This window comes from Hyperolius riggenbachi, chromosome 12 (genome assembly GCF_040937935.1).
Source record: "Hyperolius riggenbachi isolate aHypRig1 chromosome 12, aHypRig1.pri, whole genome shotgun sequence".
NCBI lineage: Eukaryota > Metazoa > Chordata > Amphibia > Anura > Hyperoliidae > Hyperolius > Hyperolius riggenbachi.
In genome coordinates, this window is record NC_090657.1 from 215583365 (window position 1) to 215598184 (window position 14820).

The following is a 14820-nucleotide window of genomic DNA, read 5'->3' on the forward strand; positions in this document are numbered from 1 at the left end:
AGTATGTTGCTGGTATTTGCATGGCAGTTACAGGGACACCTGCAGACCTGTGCCAACTTGTGCCTCACACTTCAGCCTGACTTAAAGGTAACATCTGGAGCATTCGGCTGATGCCAACCTCGAGATAATGGAAGGATTGTGGACACCTTATAGGAGCGATGTGCATTGTCCTAGAGAAGTTAAAGCGAACCTCCAGCAGATGGGTATTTGTGATAACGTGACGTTCCTATGAACATCTTGTACGGGTAGTCCCCGGTTAACAAACGAGATGAGACTGTAGGTTTATAGGTTTATACTTACTTGTGCGGAAATGTGCAAACAGCTGACAGCTATGTGTTTTTATTTATATTGTAAACTCCAAGGGACCAGGAAAAGTGGTTTACTATATCAGAAGTTTACTATATCAGAAATTGTTCTAGAAATGGCCCAGCATGCCCTGGTACATTCACTGCTGCAAAAGACTAACTCTGTCCTCCCATTGGATGTACAGTACAAGCACTTGCACATTTGGTGGACTGGAAGGTTAAGTATACCTTAGTGCTGCATAGCCAGGCTGGATAAATTACTGGTACAGTATCCAGGGCTCCTTAAACATTGTAGCCGTGGCAGTCATAGAGCCAACCACTCGCTTCCTGGGAGTGGCTCCGATACCTCCGTAGGCAGGACTTGCAGCACATGTCCTGCAAAACTTTCTGCTCACCCTTGAGTCACTTGAAGACGCTCTTCAAAATTCAGCCAATCAAGACACTCACATCTCTAATGCGAGTGGCTCTGATAACTCCGTCGGCTGGACTTAGCACTCCACACACTACCAGGAGCGTTATCGCGAACAAGGGAAGAGATACCCAGGAGTGTGTACAATCCCATCGGAGGACTGTGACGATACTTTTATCAGTGATTGCAAAGTGGAAGTTGTTATGCTGCGTCCTTTTTTCTTTATGTTCACATTATTCCTCATTTTCCCCAGGCTGCTTATTTCTACAGTATTCTGTTTGTCAAGAGGTAGCGCTCAAGGTGCGTATCACCTATAAAGGATGTCATCAAATCAAATATGTTCAGCTTATACTACATATAACAGGTACAAGCCTAAATATAAACACTTTGGCACTCAAAGTCCATGCAAGGTTATTAGCAAGGTAATAACTAAAAGTCCATGTACACAGGCCCTAAAATTTAAAACTTGGACTAGATCACTGGTTTCTTCTCCATAGGTACACACAGCACACTAAAAGTAGATTCTTCAAATTGTGTGTACCTATGGAGAAGAAACCAGTGATCTAGTCCAAGTTTTAAATTTTAGGGCCTGTGTACATGGACTTTTAGTTATTACCTTGCTAATAACCTTGCATGGACTTTGAGTGCCAAAGTGTTTATATTTAGGCTTGTACCTGTTATATGTAGTACACATATTTGATTTGATGACATCCTTTATAGGTGATACGCACCTTGAGCGCTACCTCTTGACAAACAGAATTTTATAGAATAGAGGAGGCGATCGGGTGTTGCTATCAGGTGCTGAGTAGGGACACTGTGAGCGCTATCCTCTTTATACAAGTTATTTCTACAGTACTTTATATCCAGTGCTTGTGCCATTCTTTTTGTCTTACAAATGTTATCAGGCATCAACTTACAACCAGCCTGAAGAGAGCAGCATACCATGTGTTTCACACTGACGTATAACGCATGCGCTGCCCACTGCTTACTATATCCAGAGTCAGTGTGACGTGTTATAAATCACCTTTTTGCTTCGACACCAGCAACTTCTTAGAGTTGCACCTCACAGACTGTGAGATAACTTGACTCTCAACACAGCAAGCATTATAGGAGATAGACTGTTCTCAGGCGTCTTCAAATTCCAAGTTGTTTATTCAATAAACAGATATACAGATACTCATCTCTACATGTCGTTATGTCTTAGCGAAGCAGATTCTTGCGTTGCGTTACAGCTTCGTGATTACCTTCCTGCTGAAGGTAATCAGGTCCTCTTATGTCTACACTAAGTTACGTCTAAACTAAGTATATACAGCATCCAAGATATAGCATACAAGATATCAAACAGAAATGGATTATATAAAGGTTTAAGCCGGCAGGGACAGGTAGCAAGACAGAATGTGCCACTCCATACTTCGGCTTTGGGTTTTATATGAACCAGAAAGAGTTAAATGTGACCTCACCTGAGCCATCTATGATTGGTTCAGATCCCTTGTGATGTCAGGACACACACCTACTCGATTAATATTCTATAAGATATTTTGCCCTAGATACAAAGAATTTCCATGTTGAATAAACATGGCTTTGTTTACTGTTCCAGAGGGCCCAACTGTCCTGATCTCGTCGGGACTGTCACGATTTGGGGGGGCTCTCCCGCTGTCACGGTATGAGCCCCCCAAGTCCCGGGCGGCAGTGAGCAGCGAGTAAAAAAAAAAAAGGATCGAGGCGCCAGCCGCGCCTAAGTGGTATGCGGGATGCGGCCATATCATTACTACCTCCCTCCCTCCTTCCCTTGAGATCTGCCCCGTGTCCCACGTTAGCAGAGTGCGCAGCGAGCGGAGCGAGCTGTCATCTCTCCTGCGTCCATGCACGAGTACCGATGTCCGGCTTCACTCTGCTTCCTGTGACGTCACAGGAAGCTGGATGAAGACACGGTACTCGTGCATGGACGCAGGTAAGATGACAGCCCGCTCCGCTCGCTGCGCACTCTGCTATTGGGGGACACGGGGGCAGATCTCAAGGGAAGGTAGTAATGATATCTCAAGGGAGGTAGTAATGATATGGCCGCATCCCGCATACCACTTAGGCGCGGCTGGCGCCTCGATCATTTTTTTTTTGTGTGCAGTGGCACCCATCCTCCCCACCCACGGGCACCCTTACCCTCCTCCCCACCCACGGGCAGGGTGTATGAGGGTATATTTATTAAAACAAAACAAAATAACTAAGGGCATAAATATTATTTTAAAAAAAATCTTCAAAAAACGATGGTAGGCGTGTGTTGGGGGTCTGGCCAGTGTCCCGGTTTCTTAGTAAATGTTGGGAGGTATGCTGTTCTTGTGGTCTCCATGTTGAGGTCAGTGAGACCTGTGGCCTTGCCCACAGAACAACTTCTTGGTATGTCCTAGTTCTGCTGACAGAACTGTAGATTTTCTCTCTAAGAGAAAATCCCCTTAAAGGGCAGGTCTGCACCCCAAGCCTTTTTGACTCAGTCCAAATAACTGAGGCCTACTTAAATTTGGCAGAGGCCAAAAACATGTTTACTATAACAGAAGTTTTATTATATCCAGGTTTACTATACCAGGCGTTGCTCCCATAGACCTATAATGGAGATTGGCCAGGACCTGGAGAGGTAGTTTACTATACCCAAGTTTATTATAACAAGATTATACTATAATACCTCAATTCACATGTTACTGTGTAAAATATTTACTTGTGTCCTAAAGCTTGGCGACCAATCAGCTGAGCCGCCTTGGATCTGCTGACTCTTTAGCTGCTTCCAGCTGTGTTTTGTTTGGCTGTGATGTGCACTGCTTGCCATGAATCTTTCTGCTCATCTCTCTCAATCTGTCTTGTGTTCAGTTTCCAGGAAACCAATAATGCTTGGCATGGCGGGTGCCTGGCTCTGGCTGAACTGGGCAGAAGAGGACTTCTGCTTCCTTCTCGCCTTCCAGATGGTAAGGACGTCACCGTGTTATGGCATACCGCCTTCACTTGTATCTGTTACCTTTGCAAACTTAACCCTTAGTTATATGGGTGATATTAACATGACCCTACAGGGCCGTTTTTTGGCATAAACAAACCAGGCAAATGCCTGGGGTGCCAGCTACTTCAGGATACTGCGCTTTATGTAATTCTTTTACACATAAATGGGCACTACAGATCATGTAACAAAGCTTACCTGAATAGCATAACCATGAATGGGAGGTACTGTTCAGGCGCTAATTAAGCTGTAACTGTTTTGATTTAATCTGTTGACTGTTGCAACTCTTCTGGATTGCCAGGACAATATTACAACCAAGACCCAGGCTTCACACAAACAATGTTTTTTATGTAGTGCACACAGGAGGAAAGAGGCACCCAAGGTATAATAAAACTAAGTTAAAAAAAAGGTTGAGGTGGCTTACCTCAATGAAGACAAGTTGTTAATAAACAACGGTTTTAATATATGCATTCGCAATGCGTTTCGTGGGGCTTAGCCCACTTCCTCAGGCCAAATATTATGCCAAAAAATGTTGGATTCAAGATAGAGGCACCTTTATCTTGGCTCAAACACTTTTTTGGCTTGTTATTCGGCCTGAGGGAATGGGCTAAGACCCACAAAACGCGTTGTCAGTGAGTATGTTAAAATCATTGGGCCTGATTCACAAAGCGGTGCAAAGTGTTTGCACGCCTGTGAAAAGCCCTTTATCACGCCTAAACTTAGTTTAGGCGTGATAAAATGAAACTCGCGCAAAATTCCAGCGTGCAATCGCACGGTGCAGTGCGCGCGATGCGCCCATTATACTCTATGGGCGCTGCGCGCGCAACACTTTGCGCGCGGGACTTTGCGCGCGATAAAGAGCACAAAACGGTGCTAACTCAGCGGTGCAAAGGTTATCACGCCTAAAGTCTTTTAGGCGTGATAACTGAGTTATCACCGCTTTGTGAATCAGGCCCATTTTCTGTTAACAACTTGTCTTCGCTGAGGTAAGCCACCTCACTTTCTTTTTTAATTTATTTTATTGTTTTTAACTTAGTTTTACTATACCTTGGGTGCCCCCTCCCTCCTTTGTTACCCACCCTCCTTTGGAGGGGTGTTTTAATTGATCGATCTATAGTGACTTGACATGTAGTTGTTTGTATGAAGAGCACAACCGCGTCCAGCCTGTCTGGACACCCAAGTGGAGTCGAGTTTGTGCATCTCCACCTGCCTACACTGGTTGGTTACCCAACTGCAACCTTCCTTTATGAGTACCCCACTTTCATACTACCAATTCTTACTTACTGTTGTGACATGCTGCACTATTGGGGCTTGTTGTCTGTGTTTTTTCGTCCTAGAGTGCTTTAAGATCACCCCTCACATTTGCAATTTATGAAGTGGCCACACACCTCTCTTAATCTCCTTTAGTGGTAATCACGAGTTCAGCATGAGATGGAGAAAAACATGGCAGGAGCTGTATCCCCGAGCTGAACTCATGGTAGCCGCCGGGAGGTTACTGTAGAGTATAGCGTGCAGCGGCCTTTTAACTCACCTCCCGGGGGATCCTGACGTCGGACACCATTTTTCTTCCTATCCTCCAAGGCTGGAGAGATCGCCGTCTGTCCTCAAGACGACAGCCGGCAATCTCACTGTAGGGTTACAGCGCCAACCGGAGGATGGAGGGATAACTACAGCGCTGTATCCCAGGGAGGTGAGTCTGTGAGGAGTTGCTGCAGATCTCCCTAGCAGAATGCTTTTTTTCCCATTTTTAGGGTCTGAAAGAGTGCAAAAAAATAGACATCCTATCCATAAATTGGGGGGGGGGGGGGGGGGAGACAATAGCTGCTTTGCCTTTGGTGCCATAATGGCACTGCCTCTCATGAACTGTCCTGCACTCTGTGTGACTGTCGGCCATTTTGCTTTGTTTACCTTATGGTTGCAGATGTATACATGTCGCCTGTGGCATTCAGTAACATTTGGGTCAGGGGGTGGGAAGGGCTGGTGATAATATGCGAGCTGGCCAGTGTAGACATCCTGGGGGGATATGGTATAGGTGACCCTGGGTGATAGAACGCAAACACACGTGAGGTACTTGCTGGAGGCAGCTTACAACGGCCACAGCACAGTTCCAGGAAAGCCATGTTGGATGTAGCCGTCAGGCCAGCAGGTCCAGACTTGCAGCTTTAAGCCCGAGCCATACTGCTGTCACGTTGGATGTCAGTGACTGGACGGACAGGTACAGAGAGAGTGACCTCAGGCAACTGCCCTTTATAATGTTCAATGTTATTGGTTACCAGTGTATGGCTGGGATGCTTTGTGTTTTGTCATGAGTAGTGGCGTGGTCACATTCTTGCCCCTGGCTATCTGTAGCTGTGCTGAGTTTGCCTTGCCTTAGGTCAGATCTCAGAGCAGGAAGGACTGCGTGCTGCTGTGGTTTGTGAATGGGTCGCTCGCCCTGGGGACATCTCAGGCAGGTCTGTGGAGACATCCAGGGACATTCCTCTGCTAGTCACGCTATGCTTTGCTCCACATTCCACTCACCCTGCTTCTGTCCTGCAGAGTATAAGACAGGCCTTTCCAGTTACTGACTGACAGGAAGTGGTTACTGAGGGAGCACAGTCACATGATCAGTAGGGATGGCCCAGCCTAGGAGAACTCATGGAGAAGCACATGATCAGGTGATCGATTTGTAAGGTCCTGATTTGCTGTGATGACTTCCTGGTTTATCACATGATCATGATCAGCAAATCAGAGCCTTAGAAATCTATCAGCTGATCAAACTGATCACATGCTCCTCCATGAGTTCTCCTAGGCTGGGCCATCCCTAATTATCAGTGCCCACTGTGATTTATGGAGGTATGTAAGACAGGCCTTTCCAGTAACAGGGAGTGGACACTGAGGGAGCACAGTCACATGATCAGTGCCCACTGTGATTTATGGAGGTATGTAAGACAGGCCTTTCCAGTAACAGGAAGTGGACACTGAGAGGGCACAGTCACATGATCAGTGCCCACTGTGATTTATGGAGGTATCTTCATTGTGGAGAAAAGAAGTTGTGTGACAAAACAGGGCAATATGTTTATATTTGAAATTGTGTGCTGGGAGGTGGTAAAAGACCTGAGCACTTTCTTTTCTGGTCTTTTTTTTAACTTTCAAATAGAATTTGTTGCATTTTAATCATCAGTGCAGTTTCACAGATCTGCTATACCCTTTTACAAAAGGGGAGCATTAAACAAGCATTACAATCATGTCTGCTGAGTAAGATATTCCTGGAGATAGATTCGAAATAAGGGAAGGCAGAAAGGTAATTCCTGGTGCCAGTTCATATTTACAGACACATTGATTCCCTTGAGGCAGTGATCTGCAAACTTAGCTCTCCAGCTGTTAAGGAGCTTCAAGTCCCACAATGCATTTGCCTTCAAAGGTGCGTACACACGCACTACTGTTGGGAGAACGACCGCCCAGCGGGAGGGTCTGACGGACCCGTCACTCTCTATAGTAGTGCGTGTGTACGCACCTTAAGAATCATGACTGTGTCTGTCAGACTCCTGCAATGCATTGTGGGACTTGACGTTTCTTCACAGCTGGAGTGTTATGATCACGTCTGCTGCATGTACTGCTGGCTGCAGTTTTTACTGAAGACAAGCAGTTTTTTATGTCATTACATGCATTTGCTTGCATAGTTTGGTTTGCACTCAAACTAGTTGCTGATTCCATCAATGGCTCTGCAGTGCTGGCCAGCTCAGGATTGAATAATTACCATTCACCTGTGTGGGAATCTGCATGTCTGCTCCCATTGGGATGACCTCAGTATAAAGATCTGCTTCCTGCAGGGCTCCTCGGGCTATCATAGTCTCAGCAGCACCAGCCTGTCTTGCTGTCACTTTGGCCCCCAATCGTGTTTCTAGTTCTAATGTTACTTTGCTGGTCTTGCATCATATATTGGTTCATTGCCGATATATATGCATACTAGCACGTTTGTTATTTTCCTTGTATTCGTGTTACATTAATACATCAGTGTCGCTGATATATACGTACACGATCCTGTGATCAGTCAGCTGACAGCTTCCAGCACGTTTTGGTAGGTTGCGCGTATCGTGATCATCCGTGCGTAGCTAGTCAGTCCTGTTCCTGTTGCCTTGCGTGGATTGCGCTCGCTTCTGCGTAGATTAGCGAATCCTTCCTAGTCCTGCTCCAGTTCTTAGTTAGTGTTCCTTGCTTATGTCATATATCGGTTTATCGCTGATATATACATATGTCAGTTAGTCGTTTGTAGTTTATTGATAGCTGTAACCGTAATACCCTAGGAAATCATACCTATTGTATATTTGTGTGTATTACGTCTGCCTTCTTTGACTCTATTTCCCGACTATTCTGTCCTGTCCTTGTGAGGGACGCCACCGCTGCAACCGCATTGGCTGCCTCATTCCAGTCTGTCTTGTCTTGGACGCTTGCTGTCACTTAAAGAGACACTGAAGCGAAAAAAAATATCTGATATAATGAATTGGTTGTGTACTATGAATAATTACCGTACTAGAAGATTAGCAGCAAAGAAAATATTCTCATATTTTTATTTTCAGGTATATAGTGTTTTTTCTAACATTGCATCACTCTATAATATGTGCAGATTACACAACACTCAGCATTCAAAATGAGTCTTTCAGAGCAGTCTGTGAAGTAATGAACTCTCCTCTAGCAGAGGAAAAGTAAACAGTTCAATTACAGTGGAGATAATAAAAGTCAGATAACAGCCCTCTCCACGACTAAGTTAGTCGGAGAGCTTAATAGTTTTTTTGCATAGAGATAACAACTGGAGTTTCTCAACTCTTCCTGTACTGGAAACAATTAGACTGATGTATCTGATCTTAAGGTGGCCATACACTGGTCGATGTGCCATTAGATCGACCAGCTGACAGATCCCTATCTGATCGAATCTGATCAGATAGGGATCGTATGGCTGCCTTTACTGCAAACAGATTGTGAATCGATTTCAGCCTGAAACCGATCACAATCTGTTCAGCTGCTCCTGCCGCCTGTCCCCCCCCCCCCCCGTATACATTACCTGAGGCTGGCTCCCGGGCGTCTTCTCCGCACTGCACCGCACCGCTGTTCTTGCTCCATCCCGGCGCTTCCTGTGTTACTCCGTGACCAGGAAGTTCAAATAGAGCGCCCTCTATTTCAACTTCCTGGTCACCGGAGTGACACAGGAAGTATAAGCGTACACTGGGACATGCGGAAATGCGGTGCAGCGAGGAGAAGAGGACCCCGGAGCCAGCTTCAGGTAATGTATACATGCTCGGATCGGGCCCGAATCGTACGCCGCAAGCGACGCGCTCCTACCGCCCGGGCGATCGAGGGTAATTTCCCGCACGGCGCGATCGACGGACCGATCCGATTTCGGGAGGGAATCGGATCGGCGGGTGCGTTTAGCGCAAGCGATTGGCAGCAGATTCGATCCCAGGATCGGATCTGCTGTCGAAACGGCCGTGAATCGAGCCAGTGTATGGCCTGCTTTAATGTTTTTTTTCTTAGCTGTACTACACCTACAAATCATAATATCATCATTTTTTTTTCGCTTCAGTGTCTCTTTAAGCAGTTACTAGTTAAGCAAGCGTTCATTCTGTTACCTGTCTTGATCTTCTGGCTTCTGGCCTATGCGCTCAGCGCTACCCTGCGCTGAGCCACTATATTGGAAGGATTGTCTGTGGCTGTTCGGATCTACACCTGCTCTGTGCGCCACATCTCCTGTTGGAGTCAGTCCTCTCCTCCACTAAACTGGGGATATCCTGGTTCCTTGTGCTAGCGTGTGTACCTCCTTCACATCAGGATATACACCACGTACTGACTGGAGAATATACCACCAAGCGTAACATGGAGAGCCAAGTTTGCAGATCACTGCCTTGATGAATACTATACAACGAGGAATTAGTCACATGTAATTTTGCCTTCATAAAAGTGAATTTATTTGCAATGATTCAGCTGTAAGTGAGCAACTGTGTTTTCCCATCATGCATTACTCCTGGTTATGTAAATCATCTCTTTATGCCCCGAAAGCCAGGTACACATCCAGAACTGCAGCTGTATAGCGAGCCTGTAACTAATATATATTGCAGTGCCACATAATCCCAACATGCAGACAGCCTGTTTCAGACTTTCTGGTCCTCCTCAGTGCATGGCAGGGAATTCTATGGCTCTGTGGAACAGGGTTTGGACCACCACAACAGAATACCCAGACAGCTCATGGGGACCCAGAACCACCTGGAAAGTGTAAAGGGCTAAAAGACACCTAAAAGCCCTATATCAAAATTGGTCTCTTTTAGCCCTTTACGCTTTCCAGGTGGTTCTGGGTCTCCATGAGCGGTCTGGGTATTCCTTAAAGGACAATACGAGGTGAAAATAAACTGAGAAAAACAATTGTATCTATCCTCCTTCACCTAAAAATGACTTTTTTAAGATATCCCACAGTTTTTTTTTTATATTTAAATATAGTTTTTAAGTTTTTACTATTTCATTGTCTCTGCTCAATGACACCTTTATTGATGTATGCCAGAGCTCCAATCTGTGAAATATTGAACCTTTTTATCTCTTTCCTGCTCTCATAAGCCATTTACTGAGAGGAAAGTATTTTATGGCTGTAATTACTTATCCGTGAGGGTTATGCTACAGGCTGACCCAGTCCGACTCGGACAGAAACTGTCACTTGCATACCTGATGTTTAACTCTTTCAGGCAGAGAAAGAATAAAATTGAACACAGCCTAGCTATTTGTGTGGTTGGCACTATATATATATATATATATATATATATATATATATATATATATATATATATATATATATATATATATATATATATATATACATATATATATATATATGTCTATCTCATCATGTCACATGTCACCTCTGTTGTCCTTTAAGGTGTGTACACACACCTGATTTCTTCAAACTACGGGTGGTCAGACCAGCCTCCATATCCCTCTCTCTTCAGTTGTCCTTTAATGCCTTGCTTAATTTAATTCAGCCACAAGCTCCCATCTCTTTGGGAGAATGAGATAATACTAAACTTAATACTGCAGTTAGGATCCATCTCACAGATAACTGGCTTCAAAAAAAAAGGACTGGAACACGATCACAGCTAAAAGTAACAATGTTTACATGAATGAACATCTAACCAGTTTATTACATGGGGCCTCACCCCCTTTTCCTAAATACTTGGGAACTATGGCTCAAGAACAGGAACGGTTGTCATCTTCTAGGCCAGGGCTTTCTAAACCTTTTCAGCAACTGTACCACTTTTATCACCGGAAATTTTTCAAGTACCACCCATGCCCCTGCGCAGTAGAGCGGACCTGATCGAGCTTGGCTTATTCTGCTGGAGCCCAAGAGGAGAGACGCTACTGTGAACACGGCAAATCTAGTGCAGGAGATTTAGGCGCAGCCGGCGCCACCATAGGCCGTAACAGGAATTACGGCTATAGCCGCGCACAGTGAGTAACTTCATCGCCGTCAGAAGACGGAGCTGCAGTTACTTTCAATACATAATTCGGTTTCCAGCAATTGCTGGAAGCCGAATGATTTCATTCCCCACCATCCATGGCGGCCTGGAGGGGGAATAGTATTTAACGCGGCCGGGACTTGTGCAGCAGCAGGATCAGCCATATACCGTCTGTATCCTGCGCCCAAGTCTCCCACGCCAAATTCCTCACGTACACCGCTACTGCGCCGGTACCAAGAAGGAGATGATCGAGGGTTCCAGCTGTGTATCCCCCACTACTGAGGAGGATGGGGGAATCCTCTTTAGGATCCAGAGGCTTCCCCACCCGGAGGTAGAGTACACCCCAGGGCACTATTTTCTTACAGTTTTACTTCAAGAGAACGGTGGCATATGAGTGGGGGTAATGGTGGGGTAAGGATTCAAATGACATTGCTACGGGTAGATTGCCAATATAGGCAGCCTTTCCAGTTCATCCCCCCCCCACCACCACCACCACCACAGCTTCAATATAGGTAGCCTTCCCCAGCCACCAGAGAGTTGAGCAGTGACTCACCACAAAGCTCGGCTCCCCCTCGCTCGCTCCTCACTGTGCTGGGAATAGTTCTGGCCTCAGATAAGCGGTAACCCGACTGCAGTAAAGAGACAGCCAGGCGAACGGTGCACAGTGATGATGCGTAGAATTCAAATACAGGAAGTGAGCAGTGATGTCACTTCCTGTTTACGCGTTGTCACTGTGCCCTGTTTGCCTGGCTGTCTCTTCACCGCTGATCTGAGATCTGAAGTATGCCGCAGGGCAGCACAGAGAGGAGTGAATGAGGGGGAGCCGGACTTTGTGGAGGCAGGAGAGGACCAGGACAAGTGGCAGGCAGGCAATTAAGTGGCAGGCAAACCCAGAGGTACCATCTGGCCAACAGCAAAGTACCACAGGTTGAAAAGCCCTATTCTAGACCGCATTTCAAAACTACTATCTCTGGAAAGTCTTACAAAACCATTGACCTACTCTCCACTTACCTGTTCCTGACTCCACATACCTCTAAGCTCACTCTCACTACACCTATATAATCGTCCTATTTGTTATGTTTTTTTTTCTGGTCATTTTGTTAGTTTACATAAACACTCTGCATGTCTTTCATGGATATGATGATATTAAATTATCTGGAGACAGATAGACTTTGTTGAGATGGTTAACTGAATATCCCTCATCCGCCGAGCGGATCAGTCAAAACCAGCCTTATCAGCTTGCCGACAGACTGTGCAGACGGCCACCCAGCATGCGGGTGTGACGACCCGTAGTTTGAAGAAATCAGGTGTGTGTACACACCTTAAAGGACAACAGAGGTGACATGTGACATGATGAGATAGACGTGTATATATAGTGCCAACCACACAAATAGCTAGGCTGTGTTCATTTTTATTCTTTCTCTGCCTGAAAGAGTTAAACATCAGTTATGCAAGTGACAGTTTCTGTCCGAGTCGGACTGGGTCAGACTTCAGCTAGTATATACTGTATGACCCCCCCCCCCCGGACCCTGTTCACCTAGCATATACTGTATGACCCCCCCGGACCCTCTTCAGCTAGTATATACTGTATGACCCCCTCCCCCCGGACCCTCTTCAGCCAGTATATACTGTATGACCCCACCGGACCCTCTTCAGCTAGTATATACTGTATGACCCCCCCCCAAACCCTCTACAGCTAGTATACACTGCATGACCCCCCCCCCCCGGACCCTCTACAGCTAGTATACACTGTATGACACCCCCCCCCCAGGCCCTCTTCAGCTAGTATATACTGTATGACCCCCCCGGACCCTCTACAGCTCTACACTGTATACCCCCCCGGACCCTCTTCAGCCAGTATATAACGTATGACCCCCCCCCAGACCCTCTTCAGCTAGTATATACAGTATGACCCCCGGTACCCTCTTCAGCTAGTATATACTGTATGACCCCCCCCGGACCCTCTTCAGCTAGTATATACTGTATGACCCCATCAGACCCTCTTCAGCTAGTATATACTGTATGACCCCCCCCCCCCCCCGGACCTTCTACAGCTAGTATACACTGTATGACCCCCCCCCCCCCCCCCCCCGGACCCTCTTCAGCTAGTATATACTGTATGACCCCACCGGACCCTCTTCAGCTAGTATATACTGTATGATCCCCAGACCTTCTACAGCTAGTATACACTGTATGAGCCCCCCCCCCCCCTTCCGGACCCACTTCAGCGATTATATACCGTATGACCCCCCCCTGGAGCCTCTTCAGCTAGTATATACTGTATAAACCCCCCAGACCCTCTTCAGCTAGTATATACTGTATGACACCCCCCGGACCCTCTTCAGCTAGTATATACTGTATGACACCCCCCCCCCCGACCCTCTTCAGCTAGTATATACTGTATGACCCCCCCGGACCCTCTTCAGCTAGTATATACTGTATGACCCTCCCTGGACCCTCTTCAGCTAGTATATACTGTATGACCACCCCCCCAAGACCCTCTTAAGCTAGTATATACTGTATGACCCCCCCCCCCGGACCCTCTCCAGCTAGTATATACTGTATGACACCCCCCCCGGCCCTTCTTCAGCTAGTATATACTGTATGACCCCCCCCCCCCCGGACCCTCTTCAGCTAGTATATACTGTATGACCTCCCCCCGGACTCTCTTCAGCTAGTATATACTGTATGACACCCCCCGGCCCTTCTTTAGCTAGTATATACTGTATGACCCCCCAGACTCTCTTCAGCTAGTGTATACTGCATGACCCCCCGGACCCTCTTCAGCTAGTATATACTGTATGCCCCCCCCCGACCCTCTTCAGCTAGTATATACTGCATGACCCCCCCCCCCCCCGGACCCTTTTCAGCTAGTATATACTGTATGAGCCCCTGGGCCCTCTTCATCTAGTATATACTGTATGAGCCCCCCGGACCCTCTTCACCTAGTATATACTGTATGACCCCCCCCCGGACCTTCTACAGCTAGTATACACTGTATGACCCCCACCCGGACCCTCTTCAGCTAGTATATACTGTATGACCCCACCGGACCCTCTTCAGCTAGTATATACTGTATGATCCCCAGACCTTCTACAGCTAGTATACACTGTATGAGCCCCCCCCCCCCCCCCCGGACCCACTTCAGCGATTATATACCGTATGACCCCCCCCTGGAGCCTCTTCAGCTAGTATATACTGTATAAACCCCCCAGACCCTCTTCAGCTAGTATATACTGTATGACACCCCCCGGGCCCTCTTCAGCTAGTATATACTGTATAACACCGCCCCACCCAACCCTCTTCAGCTAGTATATACTGTATGACCCCCCCGGACCCTCTTCAGCTAGTATATACTGTATGACCCTCCCTGGACCCTCTTCAGCTAGTATATACTGTATGACCACCCCCCCAAGACCCTCTTAAGCTAGTATATACTGTATGACCCCCCCCCCCCGGACCCTCTCCAGCTAGTATATACTGTATGACCCCCCCCCCCCCGGACCCTCTTCAGCTAGTATATACTGTATGACCTCCCCCCGGACTCTCTTCAGCTAGTATATACTGTATGACACCCCCCGGTCCTTCTTCAGCTAGTATATACTGTATGACCCCCCCAGACTCTCTTCAGCTAGTGTATACTGCATGACCCCC

At 46.7% G+C, this 14820-nt stretch overlaps 1 protein-coding gene across 1 annotated transcript in view; it reads left to right on the forward strand.

The window, feature by feature from the left end:
* The window catches only part of LOC137542290 (tubulin-specific chaperone D-like), a 343085-nt gene that overhangs the window by 117432 nt on the left and 210833 nt on the right, over nucleotides 1-14820 (forward strand). Inside the window, exon 14 of the mRNA XM_068264095.1 lies at nucleotides 3571-3665. Within this exon, the coding sequence (XP_068120196.1) occupies nucleotides 3571-3665 (95 nt within the window). The remainder of the gene's footprint in view (nucleotides 1-3570; nucleotides 3666-14820) is intronic.